Source organism: Erythrolamprus reginae, chromosome 1, assembly GCF_031021105.1.
Source record: "Erythrolamprus reginae isolate rEryReg1 chromosome 1, rEryReg1.hap1, whole genome shotgun sequence".
Classification (NCBI taxonomy): Eukaryota; Metazoa; Chordata; class Lepidosauria; order Squamata; family Dipsadidae; genus Erythrolamprus; species Erythrolamprus reginae.
The window spans coordinates 246,890,716-246,914,647 of record NC_091950.1 but is presented as its reverse complement, the minus strand read 5'-3'; the positions used below and the strand labels follow the sequence as shown (position 1 = coordinate 246,914,647).

Below are 23,932 nucleotides of genomic sequence, written 5' to 3'. Positions count from 1 at the left end.
CTTAACAGCTGTGTTATTAATTTAACAACTGTAGTGATTCATTTAAATGGGGCAAAATTCACGGAACAATTATCTTGTTTACCAACAGAAATTTTGGGCTCAATGGGTAGTCCATCGAAGACTATCTGTATTTGAAAATCATTATAAAAATGTAGTAAAATACCAGGATCCAGAGGCTGAAATACCATGAGGGCCTGAATGTGAAAAATGCCAATGAACTGAGGGAATACAATTCAACAGAGTTTTCCATTCAAACCAGGTAAAAACCTGGCAGTTACACAATATAATTGGCTAAGGGCTTTTTCCTCACTCATCTTTGAGTTGGAAAGAAAGTAGGTCAGTATGAAAAATGCTGCGTCTCCTGCTTTGTTTTATTCAGGGGTGAAATTCAAAATTTTTCCCTACCGGTTCTGTGGGCGTGGTTTGGTGGGTGTAGCAGGGAAAGGATACTGCAAAATCTCCATTCCCACCTGTTCTGCCAGGCTCTCTGATAGGAGCCTCCCGAAAATTCAAGGGTACAAATTTCAGACACACATACGTTTGAAAATTCAAAACAATGTCCTTTATCACAAAAGTCAAAATAAACTAAGCACTCTTTTTGTATTGCAAAGAGCACTCTTCCCAAAACAACCGGGTAGACTGTACAATTTCCTTTAAGCAGTCATTAAATACTTAGCCAGCAGCTTTGGAGAAACTTCACACCCCTTCTTCTTCCAACAAAGGGATACACACCCACATGATACACACCCACACGTTGCTCTGCTTTGGTTTCAAAGGCGTGAAAAAGCAACAAAGTTCAGCACATAAGATTCCTGATGAAACTGCAACAGATATTCTTCCACAATGGCCAAACCCGCATGCTGCTATTTATAGCAGCAGCCCTAATTACTGGAGCCCCACCCAAACACAGGTGGCCTCCCTTATTTCCTGTAATATGTTCTTATTTGGTCTCTTCTATGCATAATTCTGCGCTTGCGTGGGTCCAAAACATCATCATCTGAATCAACGGAAGATAAGGGAGATTGACTGCCTGGGCTGTGTGCCAAGCCCTCCTCAGCTGAGTCACTCCCACCTTCTTCTTCGTTGGAGGAAACTAAACTCTGAACTGATTCTGTCAGCAATAACACAGGCCTGTGACATGTTGAATTTTCCCCTGCATCCACCTCCCCATTCCCTGGGGCAGGAGCTGGGCCAGAGCCAACCACAACACCACCCCACTCCTGGGACCAGCCAGAGGTGGTATTGGCCAGTTCTTTGAACTACTCAAAATTTCCACTACCGGTTCTCCAGAACCTGTCAGAACCTGCTGAATTTCACTCCTGTTTTTCTCAACAATGACTGCTGCCCTCTCACTCAGGCTGTCACCTTGAGCAATGATAGCTGGATCCCCAGCTATCTTTCTCCTTCATGCCAGCCTCGCTCACTGGATAGAAAAATAAACTACCAATAATTGTTCATACGTGTTCTGGCATGGTTTTCAGGTCTGAGCTTTTTGTTTTTTTAACGTCACTATTTTTCTTACCTTATTCTTATTGTGGCAAGAAAGCAGACTGTCCAGGGAATGGGGTGGTTTCTATGGGGCTGAAAATAATGGGATGTTCTTTAAAATGTTCTAGCTATCAGAATATTGTTTAAGTGTCTTCCAAAACTGTTCTGCTCCTTAGACCTTGGGATTTTACACAGATGATCCAGATTGTAGTTCTGACTCTTCTTTCTCACTGATCAGAGGCTCAGGGATGATAATAAAGACATGGATCTTATTTATTTTTATTTTATTTATTGGATTTGTATGCGGGCCCTCTCCGGAGACTCGGGGCGACTAACAGCAATAATAAAACAGCGTACAATAATAATCCAATACTAAGAACGATTAAAACCCATTAATATAAAAACCAAACATACATACAGACATACCATGCATAAAATTGTAGAGGCCTAGGGGGAAAGAGTATCTCAATTCCCCCATGCCTAGCGGCAGAGGTGGGTTTTAAGTAGCTTACGAAAGGCAAGGAAGGTGGGGCTAATTCTAATTTCTGGGGGGGAGTTGGTTCCAGAGGGCCGGGGCCGCCACAGAGAAGGCTTGCCTTCAATATTAGCTCTTGAAGCCCCTGTTCACCCATCTTTGCTCTTTTTGCTCTCTCCTAATCCAGGGATAGGCAAAGTTGGCTCTTTTATGACATGTGGACTTCAACTCCCAGAATTCTTGACCTAGCATGATTGGCTCAGGAATTCTGGGAGTTGAAGCCCACAAGTCATAGAAGAGCCAGCTTTGCCTACTCCTGTCCTAATCCCACAGAGGACCAAAGCAGCTTGATAAATTGTAGGATCTACTCAGAAGAAACTACTTGTGTCCTGGTTTGTGTCTTTATGGTAGAGGTTGAGTCACTGCTTCTGACCAGTGTTAGATCATCTGCCAATTGTGGCTGGAATGATTTTGTCTGACTCAGGTAGGTCTACATAGTGAACAAGCATAGGCTGTTCAGCTGTTTCCTGTGGAACTCTAGTACCAGTATCAGCACAATATTGTCCATCCTGCAACATTAGCACTCACAGGCCTGCCAAAAGCAGAGGTTTTCTTGAAGTCTCTTCCAGCCTTCTGATTGTGTCAGTATTTGGGATGTTGTCCCCTCCTTAATTCAGCAGTCCTTCAGAAACTTTTAAGGGCAATACTTCTGAGGTTTACTTTTCTTTCTCAAAATCTTCGCCCTAAATTTATTTTTATTCTGCTTACAAAATAATGAAGACTGTATGGTCCTCCATGAGATCAGTATTCTCATATCTACACATCCTAAAAGAAAAGGAATTAGGCCACTCGCGGAAATTATCCTGTTCTCTCCTGTAGCCAAAGCAAAACTGTCCTTGAAGATGTTGAGTCCAGCAACCATATAGGAGGGGATGATGTCACGGCTGATCTTCCTGGTCAATTGGAACCAAGAAGATGGTTGAACACATGTCCCAAAGCTGCTTCGCTGTGTGGTTTAGAATGTCCACAGAAGAGGTCTCGTGTCATTTTATGAGGGAAAACATTACTTTTCAGACCACAACATTTTACACCAATTTTAGCCTGGCTGTACAGCGAGTTGGTGGTAAAATAGAGGCAATCTTCTGAAGATGTATCCAAGAAATGTTATTAGCATTTGCATTACAGCAAGCAACATGAGAATGAATTGAAAGTTTGTTAGCTTTGAAGGGGAAAGGCTATTTTGTTTTCATGGCTTAGCATGTTATAAAAATAGTGTGCTTGATTGTATATGGTACAGTGAATTCTATGAAGCTCAGAAAATATTTTAATTAAACAATCATGTAAAATATATTATTTGAATGCAGTAATTGAGTTCTTTTAAGAACACTTATATGACTTGACTTTTTATGGTAAGTAAGATTTTGTGCCGTTTCTTGCTACCTTGAGTTTAAATTTCTTCTTTTTAAATATGTTTGATATTTTTGAAATTTTATTTTACACTGTACATTTCATTTTCATTTAAAGTACGTATTCCTTAAGGCTAAACCCCAAAAAACAGAATGTAAAAAATATATTGAAACATATAGAAAATTAAGAAATCGGCAGCTAAGGTTTTATTTCATTGATTCATAGATACATGCAGAAACATGAATTTCTATGTAATCTCAATTCTGCTATAAATAGGGTGCACAATAGCTAAAGAAACTGATGTTCAATTCCAAAGAGATGTAGTTCATAACTGATTTCAAAAAATATTAGTGTATGAAAGACATCACCTGAAATCTTGATACAGTGAATTGTCCTTTAAAGAAAGCAGTACAACAGATCACTGATATAACTATCTCATTTTAAATATCCTCTGAAAACTCTTTTCTATATATTAGAATGGAAAACAACCAAATCCTGAAATACAGAATAAAATCAGAACATTTTACTACCATTATCTGCATGATAATGATTTTTTTGCTAAATAATTTTGATAAGCTTCTATCAAAATCCATCAATAGGGGAAACCTTTCAAAACTAACATTTACATAAGCGTTCCCATAGTTTGATAATGCATATAATTTTAGAAATTCTTGATAAAACAGCCATGTCTTAAAAGTGATGTGCTAATTTGGTTATATAGTTATTGTAAATGATTTGGACTCAAGCTTGTTTATTTTAAAATGCCTCAAAAAGATTCTAAATGGAGTATAAAAGAATTAATGTCAGTGATATTGTAATACCATTATAAAAAAATCCTACTACATTCACTCCTAATCAGATATCCCTTACTTCTTTTTAATGGAATAGCAATACCTTTCCCCATAGATGATATTATTGCTAGAAATGGAGAAGATTTTCAGGTTTAACTGAAACTCTGAAATGCCAATACATTATGGATGGACAAGCTATGGTCTAGGGTCATAGAGAGTCCTAAACCCCCAAAAGTGTGACCTCCTGGAATCTTAGGAACTTGGTTTGCTTTTCCTGCGGGCCAACTAATCAGCAGGATCAGCTGGACGGCAGGAAATGGATCATTGGTTTCCTGCTGCTGTAAAGGCAGGAAGCCCAGCAATCTGGTGTCCCAACTGCTTGCTGATTACTTATTCAAAAGATTGGTAAGGATCAGACCATTGGTTTCCGGTTGCTAATAGTCTTTGAAAATCATCAACCTGTATTAAGCCATAGGGACCTCACTGGCTCAGATTTGTCTCTGTAGAGCAGTGATGGCAAACCTTTTCTCCGTACTGAAGGAGTGGGTCCAGCAGTCACATGGGTTGCTCCTGTCCAATCCGTTGGAACTGAGCCTAGTATTAAAAAAGACTGCTGGATCCGCCCCTTCCCCAGAATTCGCTCAGTTCGCATCCTCGGATGTGTGTGAATGCTCGTTCCTCTCGATAAAACACCTTCCCTTCGATCTCTCTCAGCTAAAAACAGTAAGAATTTTCCTTTTTAGCTTGCCGGCAGTGGATTTTACTCAGCCCTACAGGGCTTTGAGTTGGGGGAGAAGTTAGCGGCTCAGCCATTCGCGGTTTTTCCCTCCGTGCTGTAGCCGCGGCCGGTTTGTTAATTCCGGCCTTGGAGGTCCTGCCGTGAGCAAGCTTTATTCTTTCAACTAATTAAGGGCTATTTACCTCCCGCGGTGTGGGACTTGTTTTGTCTCCCGGGCTTAGTCGCTCCTATTGCAATTAACGGAGCAGTTATTTTGGCGCCAAGGCTCTGACGCCCAGTAAGTTGCACTTTCGGTTCTGCCCTAAGGGGTCGGCCATTAGTGCCTACAGCCCGCCGCCTGACCCTGGAGTCGTCGCTTTGAGTTCCCTCGGGCCTATTCTCCACGGAAGTGGCCTCCAACCAGTGTGCCTTGGTTTTTCTTAAAGTTAAGTTAGTGAGGCCTGCCACGCTGCACTTAAGGACAAGAACTCTTGGTATCGCCCAGGATTGCCTCTTAAGGCGCAGCTGCTCCTGAGCCTAGGAGCAGGGTCACCTATCCTCTTGGGAATTCCACAAAATAATTCTTCTCCCCCCTATTTTTTGGCTCAAGCCTTGTCTTCTGTAATTGCTCAGACTATGGCTTCCCTTCCCAAGAGAGGCACTACCAAAGGTTCCAAAGAGGTTAGGCCTACTGGTAATCCTTCTGAGCTTCCCCAGGCCTCTTCCTCCTCTTCCTCAGGCTCTCAGTCTTTAGCCAAGTCCACTAGGGCTGAGAAGAGAAGGGACCTAGCCCTACAAAAAATACATGATAAATCAGCCAAACGTTTTAAGGTGCAGGCCCAAGTGCATATCAACCCTACCCCCCCGGAGGCCTCTAACCTGCCTCCCTCTGGGGTACCTGTGCTATCCCTGGATGAGCCAAACCTAAATCCACCCCAACCTAACCTATGGGGTTTAGGGCCAGAGGAGCCAGATATTACCGAGGATTTCCCCCAGCCAGAACCTGTTCAGGGCCTCAGGGATCCTCAGGCTTTTCCGGCTGATATTTCTTCCTTGCCACCGGAGTTTCAGTCTATCTTGACTATTCTGACTAACACTATTGATGCTAGACTCTCATCTTTAAATGTGCCTCCTCTGTCTCATCCTCCCCCTCGCTCCTCCCGTCCCGTGAGTTCTTCTCCTTCCTACAGAGCCCCAGTCATGGAGGTCTCTGACTCCTCTCAGGAAGAGGATGAGGAAGTGGATGCAGAAGAGGATGATGACCCCTTTCAGCGTCTGTCGGAGGATGAGGAATCTCAGATTAAGATTCCAGCCCCAGCTGCTATTTTCCCTTCGCAGCTTTTCAAATCTCTCCTGCTAAAAGCTAGAGTATCTACGGGGCTAGCCGGGCAAGAGAAGCAAGCTACTCCTTCCACAGACCCTCCAGAGGAAAATCTTCCTTACTTCATGGAGGAACAGGAAGACAATGAGGTAATTCCTATGCCCAAGTTGTTTAAGGATGCCTTGCTTAAACAGTGGGACCACCCAACCATAGGCTTCACTCCCACTCCCAAGGACAAGAAGCTCTACAAGCTCTCCCCCTCCTATGAGGAACTCCTAACATGTCCCAGGCCAGATGAACCAGTGAAGACGCTCCACTCAACTGCTGCCATGCCTGGCGAGGCAGAGGAGGTCCTCCGGCCAGAGGACAAACGACTTGAACAAATGCTCAAAAGAAGTCTCCTTGCAGACTCATGGGCCATTAAGAGTGCTGCAGCGGCATCCTTCTTTTCCAGAGCTATGCTCTTATGGCTTCGTCAGCTCCAACTACACCTGCCTCCAGATGACTTACGGGGCCAACAGGATTTCAACAAAATCTTCGCAGCTGCCCAATATATAGCAGATGCTACTCTCCAATCTTCCAGATTTGCAGCCAGGTCAGTAGCAGCCTCCACAACGGCCAGAAGGCTTCTATGGCTCCGCCCTTGGCAGGCGGGGGTAAGACAGAAATGGCAGTTAGCTATGGGTCCACTGAAACGTAACCTCCTCTTCGGAGATCTTCTGGACCCTCTCCTTACGGAAAACGCAGACAAGAAAAAGGTCTTGGGACCTACCACCAAGAAGGCCCCGAAACCGCAGTCCTTTCGGCGCACCGGGCGTCAGCAGGATCAAAGCTTCGCATTTCACAAGAGCCCAGGTCAGTATTCCCCTCGCTTTCGATCCCAAGCTAGAACCACCAGGGGCAGAGGGTCCCGCTATCAGAGAGGATCCTCTACTACCAGAACTTCCAAAAGAACCAGATGGTAAGTTTTCTCACCTGCCTATAGGCGGTCGCCTAGCCTGGTTCTCTTCCGCCTGGCACCGCTCTTGTAAGGACCCCTGGGTCATTGACACAGTGGAAAGGGGCCTAAGGTTAGAGTTTATTTCTTCTCCCCCTAACCGTTTTATTTCTTGTCCCTCTCCCAGTTCCTCTCCATCTCGTATTCGAATGGAGGAGGCTATTTCTCATTTGTTGACTATTAGAGCTATTCAACCGGTCCCCTCTCTCCAGAGAGGTTTAGGCTTCTATTCCATCCTCTTCATGGTTCCTAAGACTTCTGGAGGATGGAGAGCCATCTTGGACCTAAAGAAATTAAACCGCTTCATTAAATATAGAAAATTCAAAATGCACTCCCTATCTTCCATTTTATCAGCTCTTCATCGAGGAGACTTTATGGTGTCTCTAGATCTCACTGAGGCCTACCTCCATATCCCCATTGCCAAGGTCCATAGGAGATTTCTGCGCTTTGCCTTTCAAGGCAGGCATTTTCAGTATAGGGCTATGCCTTTTGGGCTCTCCTCAGCTCCCAGAGTTTTCACTAAACTCTTGGGATCCTTGGCGGCTCATATCCGGGCCTTTCCCATTCATATTTTATGTTATTTAGATGACATTTTAATTCATGGTAATTCCAGAGCTGGTGTAGCTGCAGACCTCTCCTCTACCATGTCGGTTCTACAGAACCATGGTTTTTCCATAAACCTTAACAAGAGTCATCTTGATCCATCCACTTCCATCCTGCATCTGGGGACTATCATTAATTCCGAAATATCCCAGGTTTTTCTCTCCAATGAGAGAAAACGCAGCATTTTGGATCTCATTGCTCGCATCCTGCCCCAGCAATCGGCCTCCATTGTCACCCTATCCTCCCTTTTGGGTAAAATGGTGTCATGTATTGGTATTGTTCCCTGGGCCCGCCTTCACGCCAGGGAACTTCAATGGCTACTATTACCATTTCAGAGATCAGGCCACAGCAACTCGAACCGACGCATCACCATCCCACCGACGGTTCGCAGATCCCTCAAGTGGTGGACTTCTCCAGCCCTAGACAAGGGATCCCCCTTCCGGTGTCCCGACCAGTTTGTAGTCACCACAGATGCCAGCCTCTCGGGCTGGGGAGCCCACGCCCAAGGTCTTTTAGCTCAGGGCACATGGTCACCGGAGGAGGCTTCCAAGCCCATCAATTGGCTAGAATTAAGAGCCGTGTCTCTAGCTCTAAAGCAATTCCAACCTCACATATCCAACCAACATGTGCTGATTCTCACCGACAATATAGCCACCAAAAGCCATATTTGCAGACAGGGAGGCACAAGATCCAAGGCCCTCATGAGGGAGGCCCTGAAGTTGGGTCTTTGGGCAGAGAAAAATCTCCAATCGCTTCTAGCCGATCACATCTCGGGGAGCCTCAACGTCCAAGCGGACTGGCTCTCACGAGCCACCATAGATCCAGGCGAGTGGAATCTCCATCAGTCACTGTTCCACCAAATCTGCCTCAGGTTCGGCCATCCAGTGTTGGATCTATTCGCGACCAGAGACAATGCCCAGCTTCCCCGCTTCATCTCCAGGTTCCCGTCTCCGGGAGCGGAGGCAGTCAATGCCCTCAGGAGTCCTTGGCCTCCAGGCCTACTGTATGCCTTCCCTCCAATTCCAATTCTGCCAGACGTGATCAACAAAATCCTCCTGGAGAAAGCACGTGTAATCCTGATTGCCCCTCACTGGCCTCGCAGGCCCTGGTTCGCGGACCTTCAACAACTGTCCGTCCAGGACCCCTGGCGACTCCCCGTTTCGGAGGATATGTTGCGGCAGGGGGCCTCCTTCCATCCGGATCCAGAGTGGTTCCACCTCACCGCCTGGCTGTTATCCGGAGGGACTTAGACCTGCGAGGGTATGACCCAGACACAGTGGAAATCATTCTGAAATCTAGAAGGGGGTCTACCAATCGGATCTACGACCATACTTGGTCCAAATTCCATCAGTGGTGCTCGCAGGAGGGCTTATCCCCCCTGTGTCTTCCCATACACAGGATAATCGCCTTCCTTATGAAAGGTTTCCACCAAGGTCTCTCTACCAGCACCATCCGCCGCCATCTGACCGCTATCTCTTCCGTCTTGGCGGGGCCTCGCAGGCAGCCCCTCCGCTCCTTTCCAGAAATCCAAGAATTTCTAAGAGGAGTGGCCAACCTCAGGCCTTCTAAAATCCACAGATATCCTACCTGGGACTTGCCACGGGTTCTCCACTCTCTTACTCAGGCACCTTACGAACCCCTGAATTCTGCGTCCCTCAGGTACCTATCCTTTAAGGTAGCATTCCTGGTGGCGATTACATCCGCCCGACGCATATCTGAGTTGGCAGCCCTTTCTATCAGACAGGACCTTTGCCAGTTTCACCAGGACAAAGTGGTTCTGCGACTGGACCCCACCTTTCTACCAAAGGTTAGTTCCATGTTTCACAGATCTCAGGATATCATATTACCTTCCTTCTGCCTCCAACGAGAGCATCCCCTGGCAACTAGATGGCACACTCTGGATCTCACTAGAGCGCTAAAGGTTTATATCCAACGCACAAGATCCATCCGGAGGTCTGAAGCACTCTTCATAGCCTACCATCCCAGATCCTTGGGATCCAGAGTGTCTTCTACAGTAATAGGTCGTTGGATCAGAGGGACCATCTCTAAGGCCTATGAGACAGCTTCCCTCTCCATTCCAAGGAATATTACAGCGCATTCCACCAGAAGTGCTGCCACATCTGCCGCTTGGGCGACTCAGGCTCCGTTGGAAGAAGTCTGCAAAGCAGCCACTTGGGCCTCGCCAAATTCCTTCATAAAGCACTACAAAATCGATTCGTACGCATCAGCGGACGCTGCCTTCGGCAGAAGAGTACTCCAATCCGTTATCTCTCACGATAGCAATGTACTCCCACCCTAGGGACCTATCTCTTGGGTATGTCCCATGTGACTGCTGGACCCACTCCTTCAGTACGGAGAATAGGCGTTGATTGCTTACCTGAACGCCTCTTCTCGTACGGTGAGTGGGTACAGCAGTCACTTCCCTCCCTATGTGTGGTCCTCTTTACCTTCTATTCTATTTTCTTATAACACATGAGAGTTGAACATTAAAGAGCTTCACTACTGAGCCTAGTCTACGGATTCGCGAATTCTGGGGAAGGGGCGGATCCAGCAGTCTTTTTTAACACTAGGCTCAGTTCCAACGGATTGGACAGGAGCAACCCATGTGACTGCTGTACCCACTCACCGTACGAGAAGAGGCGTTCAGGTAAGCAATCAACGCCTATTTTCCTCGGGTGCCGAAAGAGCATGTGTGTGCGAGTGCCCATACCCATAATTTAATGCCTGAGGAGGGCAAAAACAACTCCCCCTGAGACCCTCTGGAGGCTGGAAATGGCCTGTTTTCCCAACTTCTGGTGGGCCCAGTAGGCTCGTGTTTCACGCTCTCCAGGTTCCAAAGGCTTCCCTGGAACTGGGGGAGGTTAAAAAACGCCCTCCCCCATCACACCAGAGGCTCTCTGGAAGCCAAAAACACCCTCCCAGAGCCTCTGTGCAAACCAAATATCAGCTGGCTGGCACACACATGCACGTTGGAGCTGAGCTAGGGAAACGGCTCACGTGCCAGCAGATATGGCTCTGCGTGCCACCTGTGGCACCCATGCCATAAGTTCGCCATCACTGCTGTAGGACTTTCAGCTTCCAACTTTCAGAGCATCTCCTCCTGTACATATATAACTATAACAGGAAGCAAATGCTAGCTTTGCTGTGGATGGACATAAGTGGGCTTCTGATTGAAAAGTAGACAGGAAATCAACATATCTGATTTAGTGACCTGGGAACATTGATCAGGATGCAATGTGTTTCAAGTCCCACAAACATTTGGTAGCCAATTGCCTGCAGCAAAACAATAAATATTACTCAAATGAACAGCAATAGCACTTAGATTTATATACTGTACCTTTTCAAAGTGTTTAACAGCCCTCTCTAAGTGGTTTACAGAGTCAGCCTATTGGCCCCAACAATCTGGGTCTTTATTTTAACAACCTCGGAAGGATCAAAAACTGAGTCAACCTTGAGCTGCTCAGGATCGAACTCCTGAGTGGCCCAAGGTTCTTCGATCCTCCTCAGGATCAAAGCCCTGCAGTACTGCAGTACTGCATTCTGAGTCGCCTCGAGAAGGGCGGCATAGAAATCAATCAATCAATCAAATAAACAAACAAACAAACAAACAAACAAACAAACAAACAAAACCATTGCACCACCACAGAATAATATTTGGAAAGGATGAAAATAGTGAGAAGTCTTGTCTCTCATTCCCTGACATTGTGACATTGGAGCTGTATAAGGATTACACAGAGACATTCTCCCATTCAGGAAAACAGTTGCCCGAACCAGAGGTCACCAACCTTTCGGACCTCAGGGACCGCTAAATTCATAATGTTAAATCCTGCAGACCACTAATATGATGTGCCTAATGCCTGGCTGGGGTGGGTGTGGCTAGGTGATCATGTAACTGGGTATATCGGCGGCATCGAGCTCTGGCTCCAGCCGTGGTAGCGGTCGCTGTGCCTCGCATGGCATTCTGATCGCTGAGGTTGGACAAGGACAACCCATTCTGAATGCTAGCCCCACCCTACGAGAAGAGGCGTATCTGATAAGACCAACGCCCCTTCTAGCAGATTTTACAAGCAATGTTATAGAGTTCACATTTCTTGTAAAAAACTGTGCAGATTGATTTGTAAAGTGGGGCCTTGAATCCTTCTTGTCCATTTCACAATCTCAATAAATGCCTGTTATGCGGGTTTTTTGTGGTGTGTGTGTGTGCGTGCGCACGCGTATCAGATTCTTCTGTATTTCATGTCCAAATGTCTGGATTCAAGTAAGTCATTGCTTTCTCTCTGGGGTCCAAGACAACTCGCCATGGCCAATTCGCCATGGGACCATTCAACGCTGTCTTAATCGTTTCATTCATCTACTTTTATTATTGATGACCCCATTTTCATTGAAATTATTGTGACTCTTGTATTTCTGGACTGAATTTATTATTATTGGCCATGGTTCTGTTGAAATTAATATAACTTTTGTATTTGTTGAATTGACTGTGACAAGTTGGCTGCAGTGAGTTGGCTGTGACAAATTGTCCCATTATGTTCCCTCTGCTTCCATACACTGGTCTACAGTGTGACCTATAAGTGTTGGGAAATAGACCATAATTCTGTTACGCCTCCATCACAGGATTCAATGGGATTTATTTGCAGAAAGTCTTGATGGCTAAACAATTTCCCATTATATCAAAAGCTTAGATCTGTCTTTCTGTGTATCACAAGTAGCCAGATACACATCGCATGGACTTGAAATGTGGGCTATAAAATTAAATTTCCCCTTTCTCTGTGCAGAGGGGCACAATGGCAGTTTTATTACTGCAGGAATTGCTGTCAGTTAGAGAGGGATTCAAGTTGCTAGTACTGTACTCTTGATTTTGCCACTTGGTTGAGTGGAAAGGACACTGATTTACCTAAGTTATATCCTACCTGTTCCTTGCTTTGTAAGCTGGTCAGGAGGAAAAAAGATCAAACAGATCATCTTCCAAATGTAATAGGGAAGTGATGGTGAATTTATGGCACGGGTGTCAAAGGTGGCAGGCGGAGCCATATCTGCTAGCAGCTCCAATGTGCATATGTGTGCCGGCCAGCAGTTTTTCGGCTCACCCAGAGGCTCTGGGAGAGCATTTTTGGCTTCCTGAGAGTCTCCAAGGGGATGGGCAAGAGCATTTTTGTCCTCCCCAGGCTCCAGAGAAGGCTCTGGAGCCTGGGGACAGCGAAAAGCAGGCCCACAAGGCCCACCAGAGGTTGGGAAATGGGCTGTTTCAGGTCTCCAGAGAGCCTCCGGGGGGCAGAGGAGGCCATTTTTGCCATCCCGAGGCACTGAATTATGGGTGTGAGCACTCGCGCATGCACAATAGCACACGCATGTGTGCTTTGGGCACCTGAAGAAAAAAAGGTTCACCATCACTGTAAGAGGGGGATATGTGCAGTGATGAAATCTACTTACCTTCCTTATCGGTTAAGGCGTGTGCACTTTTTCACCCTCTGTGCATGCTCAGAACGCTTTGCGCATGCACAGAGGATTAAAAATAAGAAAATTGTGACTCTGGGTGGGTGGGCAGAGCCTTACACTGCCACCGGTCCCAGTTCTCCAAACCACCGTTACCATTACCGATACACCCAGACCAGGCCGAACCAGTAGCATTTCATCCCTGGATCAGTAAATAGAAACATAAATGTATGAAAGTGGCAATAGAATAACCATGCCCACCTGCAGAAATATTTCCAGAGTTAAGTTTGCAAAGTTAGAGAGAAACCTGGTGACCCCCACTGAAGATTTATCGTGGATGAAGTTGCAATGAATCCTGCCAAGAAATGGAGCAATAAAATTTGACACACTGAATTGACCCACGGAACTTTGAAGTGAAACTCCTGCTTAGTTTGGAAAAAAATGGCATTCAAATCCTTTCTAGGCATAAGGGACAGACTCCAAATTCAGTCACTGCACTTGCTGTCCCAGTTGCCAAGTTCCAGTGTTTAAAATTGTACCATTATCAAGTCATGTCTGTGTTTGGCAAAGATTTGCAGACACAACATCAATAATTATGCTAAATATTTTTGCAATACTTATTTCTCTTCCACACTTTTTTCCAAGTAGTAAATCATACTGCAGTTTCTTTAATCTCCCCCGGCTTGTGAAAAACAGGAATTTATGTAACAGGCACTCTGCTGCAAACTTTTTCCTGTTTGGAACTTCTGTTGTTGTTGGCGAAATTTGGAGAATTAGCTACTCGAAAAGTGACCTTGAATGTCCTTTGTATAAGAATACTAGATTGTAACTTTTTGATGACTAAGGAGGCCTCTGCAGTTTCTGCAAAATACTAAATGATTTCTTTTGTGGATGGAGTGATTAATTTGCACAGATAGATCTGCACACACAATTATATTTTCAATATAAACATATTTTAAGCTTTGGAAAGTTAGGATATATGATGGCCACAAAACATCTCTGGTATCAAATTCTTTTTGGGAAATGGATTTTAATCTGAACAATCCAGAATGTTGTGTTTTTTTGTAAATTTTCTAACCTCATGTTCTTCTCACACTGAATGATCTAAAGTTGCTTCAAAAGTTCTTAGCTGCTGATGTTGCCAAGGAAAAGGTATAAAACTGTTAGTTATTCTGTCTGTCTGTCCCTCTTGAAGTTATTTTCAGTGGGGATACTATACAGTGGGACCTCGACATACGAGTTTAATTAGTTCCAGACCTGAGCTCGTAAGTCAATCAACTCGCATCTCAAACGAATGCCTTTAGACTTTGTTTTTCGCGCCAAGATAACCAGAAGCAAGGAATTCTTGCGCCACCTAGCGGAAGCTCTGCTCGTATCCCGAATTTGAGCTCGGGTGTCGAACAGAAATTTCGCTCGCATCGCGGCTCATAACTTGGAATACTTGCATGTGGAGCAGCTCGTATCTAGAGGTACCACTGTATATTGAAGTAGGAAGTAGGAATATACTTTTGCTCAGCAGGAGTGAAATGCTTCTAGTTCGTTTGTGTCTGTCGGGCGTTGGAGATCTGGTTGCAAAGGGAGCGTGAGGCTCCACCCACCTGTCTGGACGTTGCCATTTGGGTTCTTTTACCCTCTGCGCATGCACAGAAAGCTTTGTGCGTTCACAGAGGGTAAAAGAACCCAAATGGCGGTGTCCAGGCAGGTGGGCGGAGTCTCATACTCCCTTCGCAACCAACTCTCTGATGACCAACAGGGAGCATTTAATCCCTGCTAGAAACATCATACAAGATAAAAACAAACATGTAGAACAGTGATGTATTTTTGCCATTCAGTTATGAAGCTGAAGAAGGTTTGTACTTCTCACCTGAAAAGATACATGCAAAGCAAGAATGTAAACCTTGACCCCCCCCCCCCCATTTCTCACCAGCTGCTTTAAACATTTTAATTCTCTCTCTCTCATATGTTCCTCTAATATTTCTAACAGGCTTACCATACTTGTTCAAATGAAATCTGAATACTTTTATTCTGGGTTTATCTTATTATCTTATTCTAATCTTATACATAGGTATACACACACATACACACATTTTTTTTAAACAAAAAGGTAAAAACTAACACAAGCTGCTATAAAAGAAAAAGAAATACAAAAGCAAACAGTGCAAGAAAAGAAAAGAAAATGACAAAAGTTATAATGAAGTGGCTTCCAATATTTTTCATAGCCTTTATAAGTATAAATCTATATTTAACTTGTAATCTTAAATATCATGTGGTCCTTGACTTATGACCATGGTGGAGCCTGCCCATTACGCTCATAAGACATAACTCTTGTATTTTATGACATTTTTCAAGAGGTTTTTAAGTAACTGGACTAGACCCATTCTTGAATACAGCTCACCCGCACTACATATCAGACATCAATACAGTTGAGAATGTCCAGAGATATTTTACGAGAAGAGTCCTCCATTCCTGTGTTTGCAATAGAATACCTTATGCCACCAGACTTGAAATTTTGGGCTTGGACAACCCTGAACTACACTATCTTAGATCTGATCTAAATTTAGTTCATAAAATCATCTACCACAATGTCCCACCTGTCAATAACTACTTCAGCTTCAACTGCACTAATACACGAGCATACAATAGACACAAACTTAATGTAAACTGCTCCAAAACTCAATTAAAGAAAATATGACTTCAGCAACAGAGTGGTCAATGCCTGGAATACATTACCTGACTCTGTGGTTTCTTCCCCAAATCTCCAAAACATTAACCTTAGACTGTATACTGTTGACCTCAATACATTCCTAAGAGGTCTGTAAGGGGCGTTCATAAGTGCACCAATAATAATAATAATAATAATAATAATAATAATAATAATAATAATAATAGTAGTAGTAGTAATAATAATAATAATAATAATAATAATAATAATAATAATAATGTCAATTGCAAAAGGCCACTTTACTGGGATCGGCCGCCCCGAGTCTGCGGAGAGGTGCGGCATACAAATCTAATAAATAATAAATAATAATAATTTGCTGCTACATCATACAGTCCCTAGGTGCTTGTGAAGCGCCCGACTGGTGATGAAATACGAAATCCAGCATAGTGATCTCATTTGCTGTGTTGTACTGACATAATAATAATAATAATAATAATAATAATAATAATAATAATTATTATTATTATTATTATTTAGATTTGTATGCCACCCTTCCCCACAGACTCGGGGTGGCTCACAACAATAATAATAACAATGTGCAATGTAACAAATCTAATATATAAAAGAAAGTATCTAAAAACCCGGCATTTAAAAACCATACAGCAGATGTACCTAGCGTCCCTGTTCTAATGTTCCCATCTCCTCAAAACTATCTCATGTATACATGTTTATACTTTTATTGTAATCTTATACATGCTTGACAAAAATAAATTTAGAAATAAAGAAATGAAGATGTTTTTGGCAAAAGCTTTGTAAATGCAGCTGTGCGCATTATCTACCTGTGTTCCATGCTGGATAAACCCACTGCCCATCGTTTCTGGAAACTTTAACAAGCTCTTTTGGGCAGTGTGAAAGCTATCTGTGCCTTTGCTGCCAACCCACCTGATTCCAGTCCCTTCTAAGACTTCTACTAATAGAAAGACATGCCCGGGAGTGCTGGGGAATGGATTCTTGGCTTTCTATTTCCTTAGCAGAGATAAAGTAGTTCTCTGTTCAGACCAGTTAGCTGGTCAATTGGCAAGTGAAGGAGTTGTAGTGGGTTTGAAGCCAGGTGCCATCTTCACTGTTCTGTCTAGGCAGGGTCTCCTCCTCCTCCTGTCTCTCAGCATTGCATTAGTCTAGTCTGCTTCCTGAGAAGTTTGTCTTTGAGCTGCCGGGATGGAATTATTGATGAATCCAGACTTTCCAGATGCTCTTTAGGGAGGGGAAAAAACCCCTAGCTTAGCAGATCCTGATTTTTTTCTCTCCAGCTATGCTTCCATGAGGAGGGCTTTTTATAGTAATCCGGCTGAAAGTCTAGTGTCCAGACATTTGATAATCTATGATGTTAGTTTTCAGATAGAGCAGGTGTGGCTTCCGGCATGCATGTAGCGCTTACCGACAACTACTGAAATCCTGTTGATTCTAACAATGAACAGTGTTATTATTTGGTGTGGCAACCACTGATTTGCTCATCTTGATTCACCCTCTTTGCATCTTATGATAGGTTTTGTTGATGATAGAAATACAATTTAAAAGTGAGTGTGCATGTGGAGGTGGAGATACTATTTTATGTCGATTATTGTTATATTTCTCATTTGATGAACTTGATGGATTTGTGTGTGGAGGGGGGGATACAGGATATATATATTACCTTGGCAGAGGAATTTAATATCTTTCTTATATTTTCCTTTCTTTAGAACTCAATCCGTCACAACCTCTCCTTGCACAGCAAGTTCATCAGAATACAGAATGAAGGAACGGGGAAAAGCTCTTGGTGGATGCTTAATCCAGAAGGAGGCAAAAGTGGCAAGTCACCCAGGAGAAGGGCAGCCTCCATGGACAACAGCAGCAAGTTTGCAAAAAGTAGAGGGAGAGCCGCCAAAAAAAAATCAGCTCTTCAGGCAGGCCAAGATGGAAATGGTGACAGCCCAGGAGCACAGTTCCCGAAGTGGCCAGCAAGCCCCAGCAACCACAGCAACGATGACTTTGATAATAACTGGAGTACTTTTCGACCTCGAGCCAGTTCGAATGCTAGTACCCTTAGTGGAAGACTTTCCCCAATTCTGCCAGAGCAAGATGACCTTGGGGAAGCGGATGTGCATTCCATGGTCTATCCTCCATCCGCCACCAAAATGGCCTCGACTCTGCCGAGTCTTTCTGAAATGAGTAGTTCCGAAAATATGGAAAACCTGCTGGATAATCTCAACCTTTTGTCTCCGAATACATCATTGACTGGGTCTACCCAATCACCACCTACCACCATGATGCAGCAATCTACTGGTTATTCCTATACATCATCCAGCACAAATATAGGCTCAACCAGTGCAGACTACAGGAAGTATAGCTATGCTCAGCCTAGCATAAATTCTTTGTCCCAGATGCCCATGCCGACAATTCAGGACAATAAATCGAGCTATGGGACCATTAATCAATACAACTGTCCAGGACTTCTTAAGGAGTTGCTTACTTCTGATTCACCGCCACATAATGACGTCTTAGCCTCGGTAGATACTCGTGTTTCCCAGCCTAGTAGCCGAGTGTTGGGACAAAATATATTAATGGTCTCTAACTCTGCAATATCACCATATGGCAACCAGCAGCCCCACAACAAAATCATTGCCCCCAGCGCCCACTCTCACCAAGGACACGTCCAACCCACACCAGTAATAAACAGCCACACTTTGTCTCTCACCCTTAGTGCTGTGTCTCATGCGTCAAATGTGACTCATTCAACCTCAGCAAAAAACTCGGTCCAGGGGCTCATGAGCCACCCGATGCAAGTGAATAGCATAAGCCCCTTCACCACGGTGAACAGCTGCAATGGGTATGGAAGAGTGGGGATTGTTTCTTTCCATCAGGAGAAGCTGCCTAGTGACTTAGATGACATGTTCATTGAACGATTGGACTGCGATATGGAATCCATAATCCGTAACGATCTGATGGATGGGGAAACGTTAGATTTTAACTTTGACAGTGTGTTACCTAACCAAAGTTTGCCGCACGGTGTTAAAACGACAACACACAGCTGGGTGTCAGGATAAGACTGGAAGGTTAGTTCCCTTTTTGTTATTTTGTGACTATGTCGCAGTACATTCATTATATTAAAGCAATAGTATAAGGGCAAAATTGAGCTTAGAGTGGTCTCTTCTATTAGAATGAAAAGCTGCATATACGTTCTATTTTCATGAAGCTATCACATACAGCATATTAAAGGAGCTTCTGCTCTAGAGGGGAATTAGACAGTGGGAAAAGGTACAGTAGCTGTTATATGTAAAATGTCATTAGCAAATGTCATACAGTTTGGTTATATGATCAAAACACATATTCTAGATCAGAAAGTTTATAAACACATACTTTGCCTTGTTGATGAACGATGATTAATAAATACATAGAGATAATCCTTGACTTACAATCCTTCATTTCAATTCTGTTATTAATTTAACAATTTCAGTGATTTACATAACATAAGTGACAAGAAAGGGACCAAACATGGGGCTAAACCCACTTAACAACTGTCTCCCTTAGCAACAGAAATTTTGGGCTCAATTGTGGTCGTAAGTCAAGAACTACCTGTACTTAAAATTATTATAGAAGCTATAAAAAAGCTATTTGATGAGATATGGAATTACATTTTGAAAGGATCTAGATGATGAATCGCACTTTGTCAGTGATGGCGAATCTATGGCACATGTGGGACCATAGGTGGTACGTAGAGCCGTAACTGAGGGTATGCAAGGTATTGCACTATGTCATCTCCAGCATGCATGCGGGCACTTGCCAGCTGATTTTTGGCCTTCTTTTCGGCCATTTTTGCTTTCCCCAGGGTCAGGGAAGCCTCCTAAAGCCTGTGACAACAAAAAATGGCGCAACTGGTCAACTGGAAGTTCATATCTGAACTTCTGAATGGGCTGTTTTTTGCCATCCCCAGGCTTCAGGAGGCCTGGGGGTAGCGAAAAACAGCCCAACAGGAAGTCCAGAGGCTCCCTGAAGCCTCTGGACTTCCCGTTGGGCTGATTTTCAGTTAGACCTGGGCCCATATGCGGGAGGGGCAGCGTGGGGGGATTATACATATTCGTGGGGGGGAGGTCATTGCATTATGGGTGTGGCTGCGCCTGCTAGGGCACACAAGCTTACCCTTTTGACACCCGAACCAAAAAAGGTTCACCATCACTGCACTATGCGATTTTAAGCAGCTCATCAAAAGGCAACAATGGACATCAAAGAGCAAGCTACCACGTGAAGTCAAATATAGCTTTACATTTTGCTTATTTTGAGTAAAACCACGGGAAAGACAACACAGCCAGTTTTTAAGGCATGGATACCTCAATATCCTCCCTGACAGACTTATGGCAGACTTATGTCAAAGTATCAGAGTTTGCCAGATCCTGATGAAAAAGTCATTCATAAATGCATTTTTATAGAGGCATTTGATCAATCAAGAATGCCGTTTATCATTGTATGTTTTCTTTCTATTATCCTAGGCTACAATTTAAAGTGCTTCAGACATCTCTGACTACAAGAACTGCACATGCATAAAGAAGTCCAAAGATGTTCTTCATCTTTTTTTGCAATTTCTTGCATATTTTTTTTTCTTCTCGTCAGTCTTGGCTGCAGATCTCTCTCTCTTTCTCTCTTTGTTCAAAATGTTTGCTGCCAGATACTTACAGGGTATTCGCTGCTGTAAGTAAGGAATGTGCCATTGGAAGTGTCTTTATTTGGAAGTGCCAAACTCACTACTATGTCATAGAAAAGCAGAATATAGTTTATGCTGCAGCTTTTCCCAAATAGATGCTAACATAGCAGCAGTATGGGTAAAGTGGTGTATAGAATAAGCTGTGGAAGTAAACATCGTTTCTGTAAGAACGTATTAGATTTGATTAAAATTTACATGGTGAACAGCTTGATTAATTTTCTTTTGGTGAGTTAAAGTTGCTGTAAATTTTATATGCAACAAACCATGGAATATAACCCAACCAAAGTTTTGGTATTCAGATTTCTACATTAGAGAGTATATTGAGAAACTTTGCATTTAGATTTATTGTAGAGCTCATTTCCAGATTGATTAATTTTATTAATCAAACATAAAATTTGTAATAAATCTATAACTATTTTCTTACATTTTCTGTTTTACAAGCTTCTTAAAAATATGCAGAATCCCATACTTTAAAAACATTCAGCATATTTTATACACAGTATTTTAACAATATAAGAGGAGAGAATTTTTATTAGCACTCTGTAAGATTTATATGAGAAGGTTTTTACATATAAAATTTCGGGTTTTTATCTGGCATGAAGATGATCTGTATTGTTAGTACTATATTGACTGTCCAAAAGTCTTAAATGTTGTTAAATACTTTGTACATACAGATCATATTTGTATTTATTTTATGAAGTTTTATAAAGATTGTTAGGCATTTGTGTTAATATTTTCATTAATAATCCATTTTAATTTACCTTTTTTTATTGCATGGTCCCTCATTTCTTTTTTTATTACTGCCTCCTATTTTGATTTGAAGAGATCATACAGCTAGAAACTGGTTTACGCTAATTATGATGTAATAATGTATTTTGTAGAAAAAAATATTGTCCATAATAATGTTACAATGGTTTTGTTGGGGTTTACCAACTGTTGGCTTCAACATCTTACAATGATCAAGAAAAGTTCCAATAATTTGCTCCTAGATTGATAAGAGCAGGCTTACAATATATAAATAAATATAAATATCATTTAAATTGTGAGCTATATGTTATGTCTCTTTGACATAATAGCTGTGTTGTGCATCTTTCTTTTATATGATGTTGAACCTCCTCCCTCCAAAATCTAAGCAAAGAAAATATTTATTCAAAAAAGTCTTTAAATCCTAGCAAACTGAATTTTCAGTTCTCCAAAGTAGATTTCAGGGGCTCTTGAGTAAAAGGCAGGGAGACTGGCAACTCAAAATTGCCACATCAATTTGTTTCAATATTTTGGAGAGTGAGGTCATGAGGAATAGCCATGGATGATTTAATAGTGGACATTAGGTGAGATTCAACCCCTGAGGAACATTTAAGCTTCAACCTTCCTCCAATGATTTAATATGTGGTTCAACTGCACATCTCATAGAGGACACATACAAGGTATTCTTTGAAGACCTTATTTTCATATAAGACCACATGGTGGAAAGCTGCAGGCATATATGTTAACTACCACCAGAATACCGCTAAGAGGAGAACGTTTCTATGAGCATATTGTAACCTAAGAACATTCTAGTAATGCTGGTAAAGAATCCTGGGAAAGACTGTTAAATATTTGTGTGTGTCTCTGTATGTTTCAATTCAGTATGAATATTAGTTGAATATTGCTTGCCCCAGATAAGGAATACCTCTGCTCATTTTAAACAACTGACAATTAGCGTTACCTGGACCCAATGCTCAGTAACGCTGTTATAGGTCAGGAGGACAGGAAAATTAAAATCGTAATGGAGTGTGGTGTTATAAAAATCAATGTGAAGATGATCATACATGTTTTTGCATATATCTTTATATTCTGTAATTTTAAATAATAGCTTATGATGGCTTTGTTAATTGTGTCAGTTGCTTTTCCAAGCAGCCAGGCTATTCTGTCTTAGTCGGTAAAAGAAATATGTAATAGAACTGTTCCAATTTAATGTATTGTTTTCTAATTATGTATTAACAACTGCATTAATGAGATCTCTGCTTTGATAAACTGACAAGTTCTATGAAATGATAAGCTAATGTTATCATGTTGAATGGTGACAACTCAACAGAGCATCTTTTTAAAAACGAGATGATTATTAATATGGACCAGTTCCTTAAAAGTCTTAAGTGCAATTCTACACATTCTTATTGTGATATAACTCTGCGCATTCAGTGGGTCTAACATCCTAGCCATCCTGTCTCAGGATTGCAATCTTAAGTTTGCACTTGTTCCAATGAATTAGATGTTGCTACAACTTTTAAACAATGTTAAGATCATAAAATGAAAAGTTCAGGCTTATTCATTTATAATCAATATTTCAAGAAAATGATTATGTGTTTTATATGGACATAAAATTAATGATGTGGTTTAAGATAACAGAGAAATGTAACTGCATTGTAACTAGATCTTCTAAGAAAAGAATCATTCTCTATTTTGGTCTCCCTTTACCAACATGTTGACATCTGCGATTTGTAAAAAGAAGGCAATTTGATTCCTGAACACCTCAGAACTACCTTTTGGATATATGTGGACAAAGTGCCTGATGTTTTTCCAAACAGAAAATAATCCTTTGTATAAACCCGTACATGTATATGCATTACTTTAATGATCTTGTCCTTCGTATGGCTATCTGTATGCTGATAAAGGATTCTGTTTATTTGTTATTGTTTGTACTCATTCAGAAATGCAAAGGCATTTAAAATCTTCTAATCTATCTTTACAGTAATATAATGATAAGAGGCTTTTTAAAACAACTTCTTGGGCATTTTTTTTAAATTGGAAAGATAATATATTTTATAAATAAATAAATATATACTATTTTCCTTTTTAATATATGGGGACCTGAGATCGAGGGGGTATGATTTGCTTCAGGAAGTCATTGTCTGAGGCCTTATTTGCACCCAAGGCCCCTAGATCTGATTCCCAATTCTGCATTCACTCATGTATGGGGTTATTTGTGTTCCTTATCTGCTACCTTTCTCAGTAAACTTCTGTTTCAAGCTGTAACATTTACCATGCACAACCAAAAGTCAGCAATAAAATGATGCCACTGTAGATTTTATTTTAACAGCTGTACCAACTTCTACAGCTGGAATCTTGGTCTATGTTAATTTGGTATCCTTATTCCCTGTCACTGCTCTAGCTGTACTTGAGGTGTGGGGAGGAGTTTGAGTTGCCTAAATAGAGGTAACAAGTTGTTCCCGTGAACATTGAATTATGTTGACTTAAAGTCTGTTCACTTCTCCTCTGGTATATTCTGTGGCAGAATAGATTTCCTTTTTCTAAATTATCATCCC

The 23,932-nt window shown here is 42.3% G+C and overlaps 1 protein-coding gene across 1 annotated transcript in view; it reads left to right on the top strand.

Moving 5' to 3' along the window:
* FOXO1 (forkhead box O1) overlaps window positions 1-23,297 on the top strand; it is a 60,160-nt gene extending 36,863 nt beyond the window's left edge. The window contains exons 2-3 of the mRNA XM_070732786.1: window positions 17,635-18,987; window positions 20,419-23,297. Coding sequence (XP_070588887.1) covers window positions 17,635-18,978 — 1,344 coding nt within the window. The 3' untranslated portion in view covers window positions 18,979-18,987; window positions 20,419-23,297. The remainder of the gene's footprint in view (window positions 1-17,634; window positions 18,988-20,418) is intronic.
* Window positions 23,298-23,932: the final 635 nt, after the last annotated feature.